The sequence below is a fragment of the Oncorhynchus masou genome, chromosome 30, assembly GCF_036934945.1.
Source record: "Oncorhynchus masou masou isolate Uvic2021 chromosome 30, UVic_Omas_1.1, whole genome shotgun sequence".
Classification (NCBI taxonomy): Eukaryota; Metazoa; Chordata; class Actinopteri; order Salmoniformes; family Salmonidae; genus Oncorhynchus; species Oncorhynchus masou.
The window spans coordinates 25,883,457-25,904,507 of NC_088241.1; the positions used below are offsets into that span (position 1 = coordinate 25,883,457).

Consider the following 21,051-nt stretch of genomic DNA (forward strand, 5'->3'; position numbering starts at 1 on the left):
TCTCATGTCTGTTATGAGAAAGATGAGGAAGGAAATGGGGACATTGTGTTCTGTCACCATCATGTGGGGGAAACAAGTACTGCATACGCATGTATACAAATGTACCTTTGTTTACCCCTCCTCTCTCTCTTTCTCTTGGTCTCTCTCTCTCTCCTCCTCTCTTTCTCTTGGGCTCTCTCTCTCTCCCTCTCTTTCTCTTGGGCGCTCTCTCTTTCTCTCTAATTCTCTCTCTCTGTGTGTCTCTCTCTCTCTCTCTGTCTCTCTCTATTTCTCTCTCTCTCCATCTCTCCTCTCTCAGTGAGTGTACAGCCAGTCTCTCCCCTGTTGGCTGGGAAGAATCTTAATCTGAAGTGTGACATAAAGGAAATATTTGAGGGGGTACAGAGAAGATGGCTTAGTCCCCAGAAACAGGACCTGAACAAGGACAAGCGTGCCCAGATTGGAAATAACGGGGGCCTGACCGTAATGAATGTCACTGGCCAAGACAATGGAGAGTGGACCTGTGTGGTGACATACCAGGGCAGGGAAGCCTATGCCAACACCCCTGTTACTGTAATAGGTAAGTGTTAAATTGTATGGTCTTCAAGATTATGGTTTATGGTCTTCTAGATTAAATCATTTCCCATCAAGAGGTAAAATATCTTCAGACTGAGGTTAAACTGTCCCTTTCCTATCTCTGTCTCTCTCTCCTCTCTCTCTTGCTCTCTCTCACTCTCTCAATCTCTCTCCCCTTCTCAGACCTCTCCCCTGCTCATCCACAGCCTATCTACACCTCTGTCTCCTCCCTCTCTCTTCTCCATCTGCCATGTTTATTTTCCATTCCGCTTCCTCTATCCTGGTCAGACAGCCAGGAGAAGGGCATCCAGGGCGGCCGCTGGACCTTTACCCCAAGCCCAGTGGCAGGCTCCCTCACTGGGGTCGTCCAGACCCTCGTCGACCTCTCCCCGGGGCCTCCATTAGCCTGGGTGGCCAATCAGAAGAGAGGGCTGGATGTCTCAGCCCTGCAGAAGAATAATCTAAACCTCTCCCTGTCAAAGAAAGGGGTGACGGAGGGGGACAGGGGCGACTACATCTGCGCTGTGGAGTTCCAGAGGGACGACACCCTGAAGAGAGAAATGCGTGTGGAGGTGCTACAGGGTAAGTCAAGCTTTGTGGCAGTCCCGAGAAAATGTCCTTCTCCTTCCTTCCTACCTTCTTTACTTCCTAACTTTGTCGCTACCTTCCTTCCTCCTTCCTTTTAACTCTTCCCTTACTTATTTCCCCCTTTCTTTCGGCCTACAAAAGTGAGGAGTGACAAGTCACTTTGATTTTGTCAGCGCTCAATTGTACAATCAGTACCTCCCGACATCTCTCTAACCTTCCCGTCTTCCCTCTCTATCCCTCTTTCCCTCTTTCTCCCTTTTTATTTATTTATTTATTTTTATTTCACCTTTATTTAACCAGGTAGGCTAGTTGAGAACAAGTTCTCATTTGCAACTGCGACCTGGCCAAGATAAAGCATAGCAGTGTGAACAGACAACACAGAGTTACACATGGAGTAAACAATTAACAAGTCAATAACACAGTAGAAAAAAAAGGGGAGTCTATATACATTGTGTGCAAAAGGCATGAGGAGGTAGGCGAATAATTACAATTTTGCAGATTAGCACTGAAGTGATAAATGATCAGATGGTCATGTACAGGTAGAGATACTGGTGTGCAAAAGAGCAGAAAAGTAAATAAATAAAAACAGTGTGGGGATGAGGTAGGTGAAAATGGGTGGGCTATTTACCAATAGACTATGTACAGCTGCAGCGATCGGTTAGCTGCTCAGATAGCACATGACTGAAGTTGGTGAGGGAGATAAAAGTCTCCAACTTCAGGGATTTTTGCAATTCGTTCCAGTCACAGGCAGCAGAGTACTGGAACGAAAGGCGGCCAAATGAGGTGTTGGCTTTAGGGATGATCAGTGAGATACACCTGCTGGAGCGCGTGCTGCGGATGGGTGTTGCCATCGTGACCAGTGAACTGAGATAAGGCGGAGCTTTACCTAGCATGGACTTGTAGATGACCTGGAGCCAGTGGGTCTGGCGACGGATATGTAGCGAGGGCCAGCCGACTAGAGCATACAAGTCGCAGTGGTGGGTGGTATAAGGTGCTTTAGTGACAAAACGGTTGGCACTGTGATAAACTGCATCCAGTTTGCTGAGTAGAGTGTTGGAGGCAATTTTGTAGATGACATCGCCGAAGTCGAGGATCGGTAGGATAGTCAGTTTTACTAGGGTAAGTTTGGCGGCATGAGTGAAAGAGGCTTTGGTGCGGAATAGAAAGCCGACTCTTGATTTGATTTTCGATTGGAGATGTTTGATATGAGTCTGGAAGGAGAGTTTACAGTCTAGCCAGACACCTAGGTACTTATAGGTGTCCACATATTCAAGGTCGGAACCATCCAGGGTGGTGATGCTCGTCGGGCATGCGGGTGCAGGCAGCGATCGGTTGAAAAGCATGCATTTGGTTTTACTAGCGTTTAAGAGCAGTTGGAGGCCACGGAAGGAGTGATGTATGGCATTGAAGCTCATTTGGAGGTTAGATCGCACAGTGTCCAAGGACAGGCCGGAAGTATATAGAATGGTGTCGTCTGCGTAGAGGTGGATCAGGGAATCGCCCGCAGCAAGAGCAACATCATTGATATATACAGAGAAAAGAGTCGGCCCGAGAATTGAACCCTGTGGCACCCCCATAGAGACTGCCAGAGGACCGGACAGCATGCCCTCCGATTTGACACACTGAACTCTGTCTGCAAAGTAATTGGTGAACCAGGCAAGGCAGTCATCCAAAAAACCGAGGCTACTGAGTCTGCCTATAAGAATATGGTGATTGACAGAGTCGAAAGCCTTGGCAAGGTCGATGAAGACAGCTGCACAGTACTGTCTTTTATCGATGGCGGTTATGATATCGTTTAGTACCTTGAGCGTGGCTGAGGTGCACCCGTGACCGGCTCGGAAACCAGATTGCACAGCGGAGAAGGTACGGTGGGATTCGAGATGGTCAGTGACCTGTTTGTTGACTTGGCTTTCGAAGACCTTAGATAGGCAGGGCAGGATGGATATAGGTCTGTAACAGTTTGGGTCCAGGGTGTCTCCCCCTTTGAAGAGGGGGATGACTGCGGCAGCTTTCCAATCCTTGGGGATGTCAGACGATATGAAAGAGAGGTTGAACAGGCTGGTAATAGGGGTTGCGACAATGGCGGCGGATAGTTTCAGAAATAGAGGGTCCAGATTGTCAAGCCCAGCTGATTTGTATGGGTCCAGGGTTTGCAGCTCTTTCAGAACATCTGCTATCTGGATTTGGGTAAAGGAGAACCTGGAAGGGCTTGGGCGAGAAGCTGCGGTGGGGGCGGAGCTGTTGGCCGAGGTTGGAGTAGCCAGGCGGAAGGCATGGCCAGCCGTTGAGAAATGCTTGTTGAAGTTTTCGATAATCATGGATTTATCGGTGGTGACCGTGTTACCTAGCCTCAGTGCAGTGGGCAGCTGGGAGGAGGTGCTCTTGTTCTCCATGGACTTCACAGTGTCCCAGAACTTTTTAGAGTTGGAGCTACAGGATGCAAACTTCTGCCTGAAGAAGCTGGCCTTAGCTTTCCTGACTGACTGCGTGTATTGGTTCCTGACTTCCCTGAACAGTTGCATATCGCGGGGACTATTCGATGCTATTGCAGTCTGCCACAGGATGTTTTTGTGCTGGTCGAGGGCAGTCAGGTATGGAGTGAACCAAGGCCTGTATCTGTTCTTGGTTCTGCATTTTTTGAACGGAGCATGCTTATCTAAAATGGTGAGGAAGTTACTTTTAAAGAATGACCAGGCATCCTCAACTGACGGGATGAGGTCAATGTCCTTCCAGGATACCCGGGCCAGGTCGATTAGGAAGGCCTGCTCACAGAAGTGTTTTAGGGAGCGTTTGACAGTGATGAGGGGTGGTCGTTTGACTGCGGCTCCGTAGCGGATGCAGGCAATGAGGCAGTGATCGCTGAGATCCTGGTTGAAGACAGCGGAGGTGTATCTGGAGGGCCAGTTGGTCAGGATGACGTCTATGAGGGTGCCCTTGTTTACAGAGTTAGGGTTGTACCTGGTGGGTTCCTTGATGATTTGTGTGAGATTGAGGGCATCTAGCTTAGATTGTAGGTCTGCCGGGGTGTTAAGCATATCCCAGTTTAGGTCACCTAAACGAACAAACTCTGAAGCTAGATGGGGGGCGATCAATTCACAAATGGTGTCCAGGGCACAGCTGGGAGCTGAGGGGGGTCGGTAGCAGGCGGCAACAGTGAGAGACTTATTTCTGGAGAGAGTAATTTTCAAAATTAGTAGTTCGAACTGTTTGGGTATGGACCTGGAAAGTATGACATTACTTTGCAGGCTATCTCTGCAGTAGACTGCAACTCCTCCCCCTTTGGCAGTTCTATCTTGACGGAAGATGTTATAGTTGGGTATGGAAATCTCGGAATTTTTGGTGGCCTTCCTGAGCCAGGACTCAGACACGGCAAGGACATCAGGGTTAGCAGAGTGTGCTAAAGCAGTGAGTAAAACAAACTTAGGGAGGAGGCTTCTGATGTTGACATGCATGAAACCAAGGCTTTTTCGATCACAGAAGTCAACAAATGAGGGTGCCTGGGGACATGCAGGGCCTGGGTTTACCTCCACATCACCAGCAGAACAGAGAAGGAGTAGTATGAGGGTGCGGCTAAAGGCTATCATTGTCATTCAAACCCGCCAGACCATCGTCATGGCAATGCAACTCCCTCTTTCTATGCTTCTGTTTATTGCACCCAGACAGTTTTCTCATCTCCTTCTGTCGTTCATTGGGAACAGTCTGTCCCCGGTGTATTGTGTCCTGTGTCTAATTCATTGGATAGTACACTTGTCTGGCTCCACTTGTTTTAATAGTGTATAATGAGGATTCCCTCTGCCAGGATAATATGCCAGCTGGATGGATACTAACAAAAAAAAGTGTTTCTCCACGTTTTTGTAAAAAAAAAAAGAAAAAAAATGTTTTGTCTGTCTCTGCCTTTTTATCACATCAAAAAGGTGAATTTTCTTTCTCTGTCTGTCTCACTCTCGCTAATGCTCTCTCTCTCTCTTGCTCTCTCTTTCCTGTCCAGTGTTGACCTCTCCAGGTCCAGTGGCCTTTTTAGGTCAGGAGGTCAACCTCACCTGTACCCTGGGCCAGCCTCTGACCTCTGACCTGGAAGTGAAATGGATCCCACCACATCACTCCTCCCTCCTCCCTTTAGACTCCTCCCCCCACCCCACCCTTCTCACCATCCCCGAAGCGACGTATGGAAATGGTGGGAGGTGGAGGTGTGAATTGTGGAGGAACAAAACCAAGCTGACGTCAGTGGAGATCACACTGAAGATCGGTGAGAAAGGAGAAACAGGAAGTGACATGTTCAGGATGTGGTTAGGGTGTGTGGTGAGTGTGTGTAGAGGTTAGGTTGTGACTATTGAGGTTAGGGTGAAATTAGCCTCACTGGCCAGTGGCCATGCTTACTGCAGCACTTTAAACAGTATAGTACCACAGTACTACTACAGTATTAAGTACAATGTACTTATAGCAGACAGTACTATAAGCCTGTAAAGAAGGAAGCTCTGATGTGTTCTTTGCACACCTACCTTGCGGGTATGCTATTCAGTGTGTAAATATGAGCATAGAGGTATATTTCAGTAAAGCCTACCCAGAAATACAATATATCACTTTAAAAAAATGATAATACTATTTTTGAAAACCACATACTGTCATACGTTAATACTTCTTTATTGGTTTGATAGGCTGTGTCACGCCTTGGTCTTAGTATTTTGTGTTTTAGTTAATTAGTTGGTCAGGCCAGGGTGTGACCTGGGTTTATGTTTGTTGTATTTCGTAGTGGGGGTTTTTAGTTATTGGGATTGTGGCTGAGTAGGGGTGTTGCGTAGGTTTGGCTGCCTGAGGCGGTTCTCAATCAGAGTCAGATGATTCTCGTTGTCTCTGATTGGGAACCGTATTTAGGTATCCTGGGTTTCACTTTGTATTTCGTGGGTGATTGTTCCTGTCTCTGTGTAGTTTCACCAGATAGGCTGTAATTAGGTTTCACGTTCCGTTTTGTTGTTTTTTTGTATTTGTATCGTCATTTTGTTTCATTAAAAAACATGAGTAACCAACACGCTGCATTTCGGTCCGACTTTCTTGCGACAAACGAAGAACGCCAATACAGGCTGTAAAGTTATCAGTGCAAATGTAAAGTTATCAGTGTAAATGTAAAGTTATCTGGGGTAAGTGTAAATATATCTTTATTTAACTAGGCAAGTCAGTTAAGAACAAATTCTTATTTTCAATGACAGCCTAGGAACAGGGGCAGAACGACAGATTTGTACCTTGTCAGCATGGGCGGTTTGAACTTGCAACCTTCTGGTTACTAGTCCAACTCTCTAACCACTAGGCTACCCTGCCGACCCAACTGGGGTAAATGTAAAGTGATCTGGGGTAAATGTAAAGTGATCTGGGGTAAATGTAAAGTGATCTGGGGTAAATGTATAGTTATCTGGGGTAAATGTATAGTTATCTGGGGTACATTTAAAGAAATCTGAGGTAAATGTAAAGTTATCAGTGTAAATGTAAAGTTATCAGTGTAGAACTTGCATACTGATTCTGTTTCTCTTGATGTTGTTCTGATGGACAGAGCGAGTCCCCATGGACGTGTGGCTGTTGGTCACCATCTGTGCCGCAGCCGTCATCTTCGTCCTCCTCCTCATCCTCACTGTCATCCTCATCCGACGCCACAGACAGGTACGGTTTGGTGATTTAATCAGATATTTATTTTAGCATAAAAATGTACTCACTATCTCTTACATTTTGCTGTGTCTTGTTGGTAGTGTTACTGAGCTTTCCTGTGTGTGTTTCTGTCGGTTTTCAGCGGGTGATGATGCCCAGACGTGGCAAACGCAGATTCTGCAACTGCCAAGAGTGAGTGTAATTTCCTGCGCACACACACACACACACACACACACGCGCGTTCAAGGTAAAAGCATAAACTTTTTTGCCTCTCTTGCCAACTACATTTTGTTGCCTTGGGCTATCTGTTCACCTCCCATATTTGAGAAATACTGTGTGAGAATGGTTATTTACAGTGCTAACCATTCTGTTTCCCTCTGTTACAGCCCCAAACCAAAAGGATTCTACAGAAACTAGAGATATTGTACAGACCGGAATCCCTGTCAATGGACAATGTGTCTACTGTTTTGTCTTAGCTATTCTATTCTGATACAAAGAAACACCAAAAGGACAAAAGAAGCAAGAAAGAAGATGTTTTCATGTGATATTTGATCATAGATTTCACAAGTGTATATTGTCATGCTTTATGACCTATGATTGAGCTCCAATTGAACAAATACTGTATATAAATATGTATAGCTACTGTCACTTTTGTATTACTGTACACTGTATTACTGTTCCATGACATAGACTGACCAGGTTAATCCAGGTGAAAGCTATGTCACTTGTTAAATTCACCATGGGTTGTGTGCCATTCAGATGCTAAATGGGCAAGACACAAAATGTAAGTATCTTTGAATGGGGTACTTGTAGTAGGTGCCAGGCGCACCGGTTTGTGTCAAGAACTGCAACACTCCTGGGGTTTTCACGGTCAACAGTTTCCTGTGTGTATTGCAGTGGAGGCTCCTCAGAGGAGGAAGTGGAGGACCATCCTCCTGAGTGAATGTCCTAAAAATTAAAATAGTGAAACATAATTTTTTTAAATCCTTTTTAGATAAAACTATACTAAATATATTCATGTCACCAAATAGTTGATTAAAACACACTGTTCTGAAAGGAACGTCTACAGTAGCCTCAGCAGCACTCTGTAGGGTAGCACCATCGTGTAGCCGGAGGACAGCTAGCTTCTGTCTTCCTTTGTTTTTCTCGCCTGGTCACAGACAGCTGATGTGTTGTGCACTGAAGTCCACAAGCGAAGGGGAGGAGAGCGAGTAGATAGTCCCGAGAAGGAGTTATACAACGCGCCGAGTGATCATGCTGTTTTCATGTGGCTGCTATGAAAGTGAACTGTGTTTGCGTGTGATCAGGGGTCTATTCATTCCGTTGACTCTGTTGAAAAACGTTTCTTAAATGGAAGCAAACAGAACGAAACGGGGATAAATCCGTCCAGTCGAAACGGCACCGACCGCACACTGACCACATCAAGAATGGTCCACCACCCAAAGGACATCCAGCCAAACTGTGGGAATCATTGGAGTCAACATGGGCCAGCATCCGTGTGGAGCACTTTTCGACACCGAGTCCATGGCACGACAAGTTGAGGCTGTTCGGAGGGAGTGCAACTCAATACTAGGAAGGCGTTCCAAATTGTTGGTATACTCAGTGGATATTGCATAGGACTGTTTTAGAGTCCATTATTTACTGAATATTTTATTAAGAGAATGGAACACCGTCTTAATACTATAGTTTCTCAGGGTTTCAGGTGGTGTGAGCAGACCGCTGCTTGATCAGGCTCGTTCCAAAGTTTTGTTGAATTGTTTGAATTAGTAACAGAGAAAATACAGGGGTTATTGCTGTTGTGTTATAGGACTGTCGAATAAAATGTTTGATTGTATAGAAATGATTGAATTAAACAAGAGTAAAAAAAAACAAGCAGTGACTGAGGGGTGACTGATTGGCAGCTTTATTGAAATACCGTCAGTGGTGGGTGGACACCAACACAAGTAGATACCAACGGTCACTTCATCTGTTTTGACTGATTACATTACCGTGACTGGGATTCAATCCCATGCACATTGCATTTGACTTTAAAACGGAATTTACACTTGATTACCACTGCGTTTACGCGGAATTTGAATTCCTAAAACATGGGGAAAATCGCATTTAAAATGCACATTGTCAACAGTGCAACCCTACTATTGAATCCCTGCCACTCTAAGTTCATTTCATGGTCAGCGGTGTCTTTCACCCGCTGATTCAAGGAGAAGTAATGGGGAAGGCATCCATTTGACAGATGCGGTGGTAGATGAATTCACAGGGCACGTCGGACCAGGCATGACTGTTAATCTGCAGGACCACACAGTCCTCACCTTCCAGCCCACCGGAGACATTGTTATCAGGCTCCAAGCTGTACGGTTGCCAGAAGCTATAGGGAAAGGGAGAAAGACAGTTAGTAGTGTACAGGATGCACCTGCCAGGCAGACTCCGACAGGATAGGACAAGGAGGAAGCAAACGAGACGATAGCTTGCTTCTGGCATGAGAAACACAAACGAGAATCTGACACCGAAAGTAGCAGGAACAGAGAGAGAAATAGAGACCTAATCAGAGGGAAAAAAGGGAACAGGTGGGGAAAGGGTGAACGAGGTAGTTAGGGGAGATGAGGAAGAGCTGGAGAAGGAGAGAAAGAGAAGGTAACCTAATAAGACCAGCAGAGAGAGACAGAGTGAAGAGAAAGGACAGGAACAGACATAATAAGACATGACACAAATAGTGGAGAAAAATGCAACTGAGATATTTTGAGTCAATGTTGTAGGTGTCATGTTGAGATTGTTGAATGGGTTTGCAGACCCTACATACTTATTTGTGAGCGTTGTGTTGTCCACCCATCTCCAGTCCCCCTCCATCTCTCTGTCTGATAGGCCGATCCAGAAGTAGCTATTAATCCCACCAATCCTACTTGCCTCTTTTTCCAGGGCTTCCTATAAACAAACCCATGGTTACGATGAGAACACACACACACACACACACACACACACACACACACGCACACGCACACGCACACGCACACGCACACGCACACGCACACACACGCACACGCATGCGCGCGCACACACACACACACGAGCACACACAGTTTCTTACATGCGCGCTCTTGCTGTGCAGGATGCTAAGGTGGCCGCCCATTGATGTACAATTGTCTCTGCTGCTCGGCCAGTCCATCCTGTCATTACTGAAGTAGTAACATTTTTCATTTACCAGTACATGAAGCCACCCCTCTGGACACCCTGTGAAATTCACCACTATAAACCGGAGAGAGAGAGATGGAGAGAAAGAAAGAGAGAGAGGGAGAGGGAGAGAGAATTAAAGAAAGAAAGAAAGATATTTGGATATAATTCTACCTTTGTACTGTATGATAGAAATAGTATTTACTATACCCAGCTGTGGGTTCATGTCCTGTGTCAAAGATGGAATGTTCCAAGATTTATGAAAATGCTGCTGCAATGCATTATGGAAATATTCAGAGAACTTGATAAAAGAGGTAGGGGAATGTAGAGCCATAGATTGGGGAATGTTATTAAGGCCACTAATCACATGAACCTGACCGTGTGACCTCCTGGCCCTGTCCTAACCATCTGGGAACATACAGTATACAGCATATTTGATGGGATACGTTTAAACAGGAAGCACTAACCACGATCACATAACGTGCAGTTATTTAGGAGATCAGTCATTTGTCCATCAGTGATTCTGTGCCGTCTGGTGGCAATGGAGTTATTCTCAAACACGTACATAGAGTTTTCTGGCTAGCGCTAACCTGTGGCAGAGCAGTTTTTTGCCAGACTGGCATAGTTATCACGTAGGTGGCTGTAGCGAAGCAGCACAGTACTCATATCCAACTTCAGGGCTGCCAACTCTTCCTCGGGGGTTTCCCGAGGTTGAGTGGCATTTGACAGGGGCTCTGCAGCTGCCTGATTGGTGCTGATGGATACCAAGAGGCCAATCAGCACAAGGAGGATGGTCTGACACGTCAGAAGTCCTGCCCACTTCTTCCCCCCCTGGGAACCTGATTGGATTGATCAAAGAGAGAGCTCAACAGATTTATATTATACAGAATACAGTACATGTCAGTAAGGGGACAGTTTAACCTGACTAGAATTTAGGTGACAATTCGTATTCCAGCAACAGTTCTACATACAGGATGTGTTTTTTTAACGTCTTTTAAATTAACCTAAATATTGTAACAAAGTGACTTGCCCAAATTTGATACACACACGCACGCACGCACACACGCACGCACGCACACACACACACACACACACACACACACACACACACACACACACACACACACACACACACACACACACACACACACACACACACACACACACACACACACACACACACACACACACACACACACACACACACACACACACACACACACACACACACACACTGGTGTAGACCGAAAAGTTTATTTTACCTTGCTTAGAATGGTAGTTCTTCATGTTCCCTGTGTAATATCACTGGTACATGGTCAGTTAACCGTTCATAAATCAAATTGGTCTCTCTTTCCACTCAGAGTTGGTGTTATATACCGACGCGGCGTGTGTTTGTGAGTGTAGGTAATTGGTTGGAAAGTACAAATTGTGAAAATAACGTTTTGCTGGACCTGAGACAGATATGAATGGGGAAAGTGAATCAATAGATTGGTGCAATAGCAGAAAATCTGTCATGGAATTAAACCCTGCTGGTCATGCAGAGTTGGATCAATAGTCTCAGTGAACAAACAAATGCTACCCAACTAACTGGATTTGTCACAGAGTTTGAACATTATTTGCCAATGGTCTGAGCGATCAAAGTTCTCTCTAATGCACAGTCACTAAACATGACTGTGCATTTTCCTGAGGTTGACAGAGAGGTTTACAACAAAGGCATGACATTGCACTTTAAGCCGAACGCTCTGTAACAGCATGGGCTTACTTGTTTTGTTTTCACAAATGAGCAGCTGCATCAAATCCATGTGTATATGCAAACACACACACACACACACACACACACACACACACACACACACACACACACACACACACACACACACACACACACACACACACACACACACACACACACACACACACACACACACACACAGAAGGACATACACAGCATGTTGCCCAACCTCTTCCCGTAAGATGTCTAGTTGTTTAACTTGGCATGCTATCGTCCCCCCAGGCTCCAGTTCACTAGCACGTTACAGAGTCATTTTGGCCAGATTCTAACACACCAAATCACATAGAGAAACAGAGTCAAAGACGTTACTTCACAGCATGATTATGTTATTTCCTAAATCCACTACTTTCCATACAAACACACACAGTATGATGGACCCTCCTTCCAGTTTCCAATTTCTTGAGAGTTTTTGTTCAAACACACACACACACACACACGGACACTCACACGCTTTCCTGCCTCATCCCCCTATCACACAGTCCTTCTGGCCAGATTCAGCGAGAGCAAAAGGAGAGCGAGAGAGCCAGAGCCAGAGAGAGAACAAGAGTAAGCAGGTTTGATGCAATACTAAAAGAACTGCCAGTGAATTTCTGGAGGAAGAACAATAAATACTGAGAAAACTATTTGATGGAACAGAATTGCGAAATCAACTCCCATCTCAGCTGTTTGGAATTACAAACTTTATTTCCCAGCAGTGACTTTATTTACCGTTAGTTACAAAGTCGGGAGATTCTGCAATAGTTGGTATAAGTAAGTTAAACAGTGATTGTGGTGAGAAGAGCTGGTGAAGAACTGAAACTTCAATCATGGAGGTAGAGAACTATACCAGTCTACACGAGTTTACTGAGGATCTATCCTCCAGAGGAAACAAGCCTATCCTAAACAACCACAGTAAGTGTGTGTGCGATTGTGTGCGTGCGTGCGTGCGTGCGTGCGTGTGTGCGTGCGTGCGTGTGTGTGTGTGTGTGTGTGAGATTGACCATAACTCTAAGGACATGGTATCTCTTTAGGGAATAGTCAGTGTGAGTTTTACAGATAGTCTTTCAGTTTATTGGCTATTATCTGTTCTTTTGGAATCCTTTAGAACGAATCATTTGAAATATTTTTGAAGTAATTTTCACCTTTTTACAACGCTATGGTTCCATGTTAGCCCACTGTACAATTGTAGGCAGTTACAGGTAGATTAGAGTGGTAGTGTTCATAGTCAAAGTACTTGTCTGGGCAGGAAACACTTCTGAAGCATGACAGGTGAATGACAGGTGAACAAAAAAAATGACCTGTCACACTCGCACTTGTCTTTTCTTACTGGTACTGATTTGACAGATTAATGCTATTTTGAAGAAGGTTTGACTTGCAATGACTGTTATATGTGGTTATTTTTGTGCCTATAGTTAAATGCTAAATGACTCCAATGTAAATGCAAATGAAAATGTGTCACTCTTTGCATTGAGCTGTAATCTGTCCGATCAGGTGCCCAGGAGCTGAAGAGGGGGTCAGAGTGTCTCAGAGGTCAGACAGCCCTCTTTGTGCTGATTGGTCTATTGGCCTCCATCTGTGCCAACATCGCTCTGAGCGTGCTCTGTGAGTAAACATCTCTCTCTCTCTCTCTCTCTCTCTCTCTCTCTCTCTCTCTCTCTCTCTCTCTCTCTCTCTCTCTCTCTCTCTCTCTCTCTCTCTCTCTCTCTCTCTCTCTCTCTCTCTCTCTCTCTCTCCCAGCACCACCCTCTCTCTCTCTCTCTTTTTCTCTCTCTCCTCGCCACCCCTCTGTATGTCTCTTTTTTTTCTCTCTCCAACCCAGCACCACCCCTCTGTATGTCTCTTTTTCTCTCTCTCCAACCCAGCACCACCCCTCTGTATGTCTCTTTTTCTCTCTCTCCAACCCAGCACCACCCCTCTGTATGTCTCTTTTTCTCTCTCTCCAACCCAGCACCACCCCTCTGTATGTCTCTTTTTCTCTCTCTCCAACCCAGCACCACCCCTCTGTATGTCTCTTTTTCTCTCTCCAACCCAGCACCACCCCTCTGTATGTCTCTTTTTCTCTCTCTCCAACCCAGCACCACCCCTCTGTATGTCTCTTTTTCTCTCTCTCCAACCCAGCACCACCCCTCTCTCTCACTCTTCCTCGTCATGCCTTTTTTGGCATGCAGAATGGTAACGACAGTTGTGGCAGTTGTGCAATGCAAAAGGAACAAAAGTCCAGAACTGTGAAATGTCAGTTGGATTTTCATAGCCGATGATTCAGAGTATCTCTGCCGCTCCTGCTGTCTCTAGAGAGTTGAAAACAGCAGGTCTGGGACAGGTAGCATGTCCGGTGAACAGGTCAGGGTTCCATAGCTGCAGTCAAAACAGTTGAAACTGGAGCAGCAGAACGGCCAGGTGGACTGGGGACAGCAAGGAGTCATCAGGCCAGGAAGTCTTATGGCTCAGGTCCTCTGCGTGACCGAAAGAAAGAAAGAAAGAAAGAAAGAAAGAAAGAAAGAAAGAAAGAAAGAAAGAAAGAAAAAGAGAGAAAAGAAAGAGAATTAGAGAGAGGACACAGGATAACACAGGACAGGACACAGGACACCGGATAAGACAGGATAAATACTCCAGATATAACAAACTGACCCAAACTGACCCTACTGCAGCATAAATACTGGAGGCTGAGACAGGAGGGGTCAGGACTTTAAAGAAACACCAATTTGTCCCAATCTGACTTGTCAATTTGGTCTCTATTCCTCTTTTTCATTCTCTCTCTCTCTCTCTCTCTCTCTCACTCTCTCTCTCTTTCTCTCTCTCTCAGTGTTGAGCAGGCCGTTACCTAGTGTTCCCCTGGAGACAGCATCTCTGACCCTGAAGCTGAACTCAGTTCGAGGACGTTATGTTCGTCTCTGTGATGACTACTCCAAACTGGGTCAGAGCTGCTCAAAGACAGGTAAAGGGTGGCTAAGTGTTATTCAGAGTGGATAGATACTTTAGACAACTGTCATTCACTATTACATTATTTCACGTAAGAAATGGTACACTGTAAAGGGGTTGCCGTGAAGTTAACAGTTACTTACAGGCATCTGTCAACTATTTATTTTAACTTGATGCTGCACTACTACTACTACTACAGTTAAGTTGGTACAGCACTCTCACTAAAGGGTGCAACAAAAATAGAGCCAGAAACAACAATACCATGCACCTGCTAGTGGTCAAAAGGTTTTTGGTGCTCCAAGAATACAGTATAATACTGTATTCTGTGGGACAGAAATGCAGCACCATTCAAAATAGAGCAATTCTTTCCCCGCCCAGAAAATGTTCCCACAATGCATCACAATTCACAGTATGCTGCAGTAAAACGTTTCACAGTATCATACTGTTGATAATACCCCAAATGACTGTATAATTTACAGTCTTACTTTAAAGTGTACACTGTACAATATACATATTACCCATGCATTTTTACTCATCTGTCTCTCTTTGTCCTTTTCATCTTCTTATCCTCCTCTTCTCCCTCTCTATTCCTGTTCTCCTCCTCTTCTCTTTCTCCTCTCCTCTTCTCACAGTAAGTAAGTGTAGGGAGTGTCCTGAGGGCTGGATTCATGTAGATGAGAAATGTTACTCCTTCAGTAATGACAAGATGGACTGGCCGAGCAGCAGAGACAGTTGTACTTCCCTGGGCAGCCACCTTACCATCCTGCACAGCAAGGAACAGCATGTAAGATAGTGTCTGTGTGTGTGTGTGTGTGTGTGTGTGTGTGTGTGTGTGTGTGTGTGTGTGTGTGTGTGTGTGTGTGTGTGTGTGTGTGTGTGTGTGTGTGTGTGTGTGTGTGTGTGTGTGTGTGTATTTGTGTGTGTGTGTGTGTGTGTTTGTGTATGGGTATTCCCCTCATTGTAATCACAACTGTTTGCTTGTAGGACGCTCTGGAAAAAGAGGCCCGGAGGATTGGCGGGTTTGACTACCACTTCTGGATTGGCCTATCAGATATAGAGAAGGAAGGGGATTGGAGATGGGTGGACAACACAACACTGACAAATAAGTATGTGAAGCCCGTCCTAAATAATCCAATATCACATGTGTTATAATGAGAGGGAGGCAAATAGTTACTTTTCTACGCTGTCTCATTCCCTTGCTCCCTTTCTCAATTTGTATTTTCCTTCTTCCTCTTCTTTCATTCTATTCTCTTGTTTCCTTTTTTTCTACCTCTTTCCCTAACTCCTTCCTTTTGCTTTTGGCATTTCTACTTCTCTCCCTCTCTCTTACTCCCTCTCCCCTACCCCCTCTCTCTCTCTTTTCTCTGCCTTCACCCTTCTGTCTCTCTCTCTCTCTGTCTCTGTCTCTCTCTTTCTCTCTCTCACCTTCCCTCTCTCCCTGTCTCTCTTTCAGGTATTGGAATGAGTATAGCTCTGAGCCTGACAATCATCACTCAGGAGGATCACACGGGGAGGACTGTGCCACCCTGGACAGCCATTCGCAGACCTGGTTTGACGTACCGTGCGACCACATCTACAAACGCATTTGTCAGATGGATGCCATCCGGCTAGACTGAATCACAGAACTTAAACTAAGCCATGAATTTCCCAATTATCTAGATCTACTGTCCATGCATTCATGAATGATGGCAAAGTTTTCTTAAATAGCTTATCCTTTTTATGTCTTTCAAGCGATTTGAGATGTTTTAGTGCAATGAAAATTGCTATAAAAGTGAAATGATTATTCTTACTGGAAGCATCAGAACTAGAAACTAAACTAGGTTATGGGTCAGATTTACTCAACTACACTGCCAAGTGTATGTATTACTTTGTATTTTTCAGAAACCATGAAACAAAATGGGACAGAAAAGGTTAAGGGCTAAGATATAGAATGACAAGAGGAGATAAAGATAGTTTTGTGGTATAGCTAGTTTCATGAAATGTTCATTCCCTACTCAAAATAATAGATGCAAACATTTTGCAAATCTGGCACCTTCTGCAAGGAGAATTTCAATGAATGCACTCAATTTAGTAAATCAGTTAATGCAATCAAGGAGGTAGATGCTCTAATCAACTCTGCTGCTTGCCAAACTGATTGCTGGGATACTTTTCAGCAATCTGAGTGCTTTTTTTATACGTGTGTGACCTGTACATAAATCTCCAAAATATTATGTATTGCTGCACTAACCATGAAAATGAATCAATAATTAATCAATAAAACTGTATTTTCAAACGAATTACTCTTCCTCTGATGTCTCTTTCTGTTTTGTGTCTGGGTTTTTACCCGTGCATGTTTCATTTTCCTGGAATATATCATTTTGTATTGACTCTGTTGGTTTCTCCTGTGTCTTTGCTCATCCATTGTTTTATTGCTCAATGATGTAGCCTGCAAAAGGAATGTGTTTTCATGTGTTTTATTTAACACATTTAAACATATTTATTTGCTGAAAGTATTTTGTATTTTGTATTTCTAATCCAGAAATCGTATTTTAATTTCTTTAAGACAACACTGTTTCTTACATAATATTTTGCCTTGGTGTTGTACAACATAGGGTGGGAGGAGGGGTAACTACCAGGCAGCTGGAAGGAGGCAGTAGTGGTACCAATCCGGAAGCCAGGGAAGGACCCAACTAGGCCAACAAACTATCGGCCAACTACATACATCACATGTATGTAAGATTATGGAACGTAAAATTACAGAAAGGCTAACTTACTTCCTGGAGATCAGGGGGGCTGTTATCGTCACATTAGAGTGGGTTCAGGAAGGGTAGGGGAAATATGGACCCAGTGCTCTGCTTAGTAGCAGAGGTTAGGAAGGCTCAAGTGGACAAGGAGACTGTTGTAGTTGTCTTTTGTGAAAGGAGGGTTTTTTAATAAAAATTGATATTTATAGGGGTAGGAGGAAGAACATACAACTGGATACAGGATTTTCTGTTTGGTGCGGGTGGGGAAATCTCTATCCTGGTGGATAACGGTACACCGCAGGGGAACGTGATTAGTCCTCTGTTGTTCTCAATCAAAATGAATGATGTTTACTCTCAGGTATGGCCAGATATTGGTAGGTCGTTATTTGGAGATGATGGGGCGTTATGAAAGAGGGGGAGAAATGTGCCATAAACAGTCAGGAAGGTAAAGGAGGAAATTGATGAGGCAGAGTGGTGGGTAGTAGGATCGGACCCTTTTTCCCCCAATTTTCACCTAAAACGACATACACAAATCTAACTGCCTGTAGCAAGGACATCCATATTCTTGGTACCATTTGAAAGGAAACATTTTGAAGTTTGTGGAAATGTGAAAGGAATGTAGGAGAATACAACACATTAGATCTGGTAAAAGATTATGCAAATAAGAAAACAACCATTTCAAAAAAAAATTGTACCATCATCTTTGAAGTGCAAGAGAAAGGCCATAATGTATTTGTCCAGCCCAGGTGCAGTTTTGATTTTGGCCACTAGATGGCAGCAGTGAGTTTGCAAAGTTTTTGACTGATCCAATGAACCATTGCATTTCTGTTCAAAATGTTGTATGAGGACGGCACAAATGTGCCTAATTTGTTTATTAATAACTTTTCATGTTCAAAACTGTGCACTCTCCTCAAACAATAGCATGGCATTATTTTACTGTAATAGCTACTGTAAATTGGACATTGCAGTTAGATTAACAAGAATTTAAGCTTTCTGCCAATATCAGATATGTCTATGTCCTGGGAAATTGTCTTGTCACTTACAACCTCACGCTAATCGCATTAGCCTACGTTAGCTCAACCGTCCCGCAGGGGACCCACCGATCCTGAAAAAGTTTTTAATGTGAGGATTCAGGTTCTCTGTAGAGAAAACTCAGACAGTGTTTCATTTTGCGAAGAGGAAGGTGGGAGATAAGATATGCTTGAGGTTATATGGGAGAAACCTGGAGAGGGTGGGGGTCTTCAGGTTCCTTGGGGTATACTTTGACACTCAACCTGGGCAGAACACATTGAGAGAGTGGTGTGAAAGTGTAAGAAGGTGCAAAATGTGATGCGCTGTCTGATGGGGAAGGAGTGGGGGGCAGGGCATTCCTCATTGAGGACCATGTAGACTACTGTTCAGAAGTTTGGGGTCAATTAAAAATGTCCTTGTTTTTGAAAGAAAAGCAATTTTTCGTCCATTAAAATAACATTAACTTGATCAGAAATACAGTGTAGACATAGTTAATGTTGTAAATTACTATTGTAGCTGGAAACGGCAGAATTTTTATGGAATATCTACATTTTATCAGCAACCATCACTCCTGTGTTCCAATGGCACGTTTTGTCAGCTAATCCAAGTTCATAATTTTAAAAGGCTAATTGATCATTAGAAAACCCTTTTGCAATTATGTTAGCACAGCTGAAAACTGTTGTTCTGATTAAAGAAGCAATAAAACTCTTTAGACTAGTTGAATATCTGGGGCATCAGCATTTGTTGTTTCGATTACAGGCTCCAAATGGCCAGAAACAAGGAACTTTCTTCTGAAAATGAAGGCTATTCCATGCGAGAAATTGCCAAGAAACGGAAGATCTTGTACAACGCTGTGCACTACTCCCTTCACAGAACAGCGCAAACTGGCTCTAACCAGAATAGAAAGAGGAGTGGGAGGTCCCCGGTGCACACCTGAGCAAGAGGACAAGTACATTAGGGTGGTTAGGTTGAGAAACAGACACCTCACTAGTCCTCAACTGGCAGCTTCATTAAATAGTCTCCGCAAAACACCAGTCTCAACGTCAACAGTGAAGAGGTGACTCCGGGATGCTGGCCTTCAAGGCAGAGTTGCAAAGAAAAAGACACATCTCAGACTGGCCAATGAAAATAAAATATTAAGATGGGCAAAAGAACACAGACGCTGGACAGAGGAACTCTGCCTAGAAGGCCAGCATCCCGGAGTCGCCTCTTCACTGTTGAAGTTAAGACGGGTGTTCCCGCCCTCTTCGACACCAACAGCACCCGGTGCCATAGGAAGGCCAAAAAGATCATCAAGGACATCAACCCCCCGAGCTACAGCCTGTTCACCCCGCTATCATCCAGAAGGTGAGGTCAGTACAGGTGCATCAAAACTGGGACCGGGAGACTGAAAAACATCTATCTCAAGGCCATCAGACTGCTAAACAGCCATAACTAGCACATCAGAGGCGGCTGCCTATAGACATAGATTAGGAATCACTGGCCACTTTTAGAAATGGATCACTAGCCACTTTAATAATGTTCCGTATCTAGCATTTCTCATCTCAGATGTACAGTATAAACTGCACTTGCGTTTACATATTGCATCACCCATTTCATATGTACAGTATATACCCTATTGTATTCTATACTACACCACTGACTGTTAAACAGCCATCTCCTGCACATCAGAGGCTGCTGCCTATAGACATAGACTAGGAATCACTGGCCACTTTAAGGAAACTAAACACTAGCCACTTTAATAATGTCTCCGTATCTTGCGATACTCATCTCATATGTATATACTGTACTCTATACTATGCCACTGTATCTTAGTCCAATGCCACTCTGACATGTATATATTCTTGATCCATTCTTTACTTAGATGTATGTGTATTTTGGGTGGATGTTACGAAACTGTTAGATATCACTTGTTAGATATTACTGCACTGTCGGAGCTGGAAGCACAAGCATTTCGCTACACCTGCAATAACATCTGCTAAACACGTGTATGTGTATGTGACCAATAAATTTGATTTGAGTATAGCGTATGGTTCGGCAGCCCAGACCTCATTGGAAAGGATAGATGTCATACAGGGGCAAGGACTCAGAATATGTATTGGAGCGTTTCAGACCTCCCCAGTGGCTGCACTACAGGTGGAGATGGGGGACATGCCATTGCAGATTAGGAGACAGCAGCTGGCAATGAATTATTGGGTCAACCTACAGGGACATGGGGTGTCTCCTCCTGCGAAAGGGATTTCACAGGCGTGCTGGGAACATGAGCGAATACAGAACATGAGCTTTGGGTGGCTAATAACCAGGCAAAGGAGATGGGACTGTACAGAAGGGAGTTTAGTCCAACGGTAACTGTTCCTGTAAATCCACCACGGCTACTCCCGCCTCCAGTAGTTGATCTAGAAGTGTTGGAGAGACTAGACAAGACCTGCTTTACGAGATACAACAAACCCATGGCAGGATTAGAAAAATGGGTAAACAGATACGACTTACTTGGTTCCCAGCCCATGTGGCGGTGGAAGGGAACGAGGCAGTTGATGTACTGGCTAAACAAACACTTATTAGTTGGGATGTTGATGTTGTAGTTTCAATGAGAAAAGCAGAGGCAACAAGCCTTATATGGACAGTGGATGGTGCAGAGATGGCAGGAGCAGTGGAATAGAGATACTAAGGGCAGGCATTTATTTC

The 21,051-nt window shown here is 44.4% G+C and overlaps 3 protein-coding genes across 10 annotated transcripts in view; 2 read left to right on the top strand and 1 right to left on the bottom strand.

Moving 5' to 3' along the window:
* LOC135522445 (T-cell surface glycoprotein CD4-like) overlaps positions 1-8,641 on the top strand; it is a 29,972-nt gene extending 21,331 nt beyond the window's left edge. For 6 of the 8 annotated variants that reach the window (XM_064948711.1, XM_064948714.1, XM_064948708.1 and 3 more), the window contains 6 exons: positions 299-559; positions 739-1,137; positions 5,132-5,389; positions 6,686-6,792; positions 6,920-6,969; positions 7,164-8,641. In XM_064948711.1, coding sequence (XP_064804783.1) covers positions 299-559; positions 739-1,137; positions 5,132-5,389; positions 6,686-6,792; positions 6,920-6,969; positions 7,164-7,194 — 1,106 coding nt within the window. In that variant the 3' untranslated portion in view covers positions 7,195-8,641. Of the gene's footprint in view, positions 1-298; positions 560-738; positions 1,138-5,131; positions 5,443-6,685; positions 6,793-6,919; positions 6,970-7,163 lie in introns of all 8 variants that reach the window. The other 2 variants (XM_064948709.1, XM_064948716.1) reach the window with 2 other exon arrangements.
* Positions 8,642-8,664: 23 nt separating this feature from the next.
* On the bottom strand, positions 8,665-11,352 carry LOC135522449 (CD209 antigen-like protein E). Its single transcript, XM_064948719.1, has 5 exons — positions 11,205-11,352; positions 10,533-10,781; positions 9,860-10,017; positions 9,575-9,696; positions 8,665-9,142 (listed from the first exon to the last, which is right to left on the bottom strand). Exons 1-5 carry the CDS (start codon positions 11,227-11,229, stop codon positions 8,974-8,976), a joined length of 723 nt encoding a protein of 240 aa, XP_064804791.1. The 5' UTR covers positions 11,230-11,352; the 3' UTR covers positions 8,665-8,973.
* A 919-nt stretch (positions 11,353-12,271) lies between these two features.
* Positions 12,272-16,908, top strand: LOC135522448 (C-type lectin domain family 4 member E-like). Its single transcript, XM_064948718.1, has 6 exons — positions 12,272-12,625; positions 13,205-13,315; positions 14,517-14,648; positions 15,265-15,416; positions 15,617-15,738; positions 16,086-16,908. The coding sequence occupies exons 1-6, from the start codon at positions 12,541-12,543 to the stop codon at positions 16,246-16,248; spliced, it is 765 nt and encodes a 254-aa protein (XP_064804790.1). The 5' UTR covers positions 12,272-12,540; the 3' UTR covers positions 16,249-16,908.
* The last annotated feature ends 4,143 nt before the right edge of the window (positions 16,909-21,051 follow it).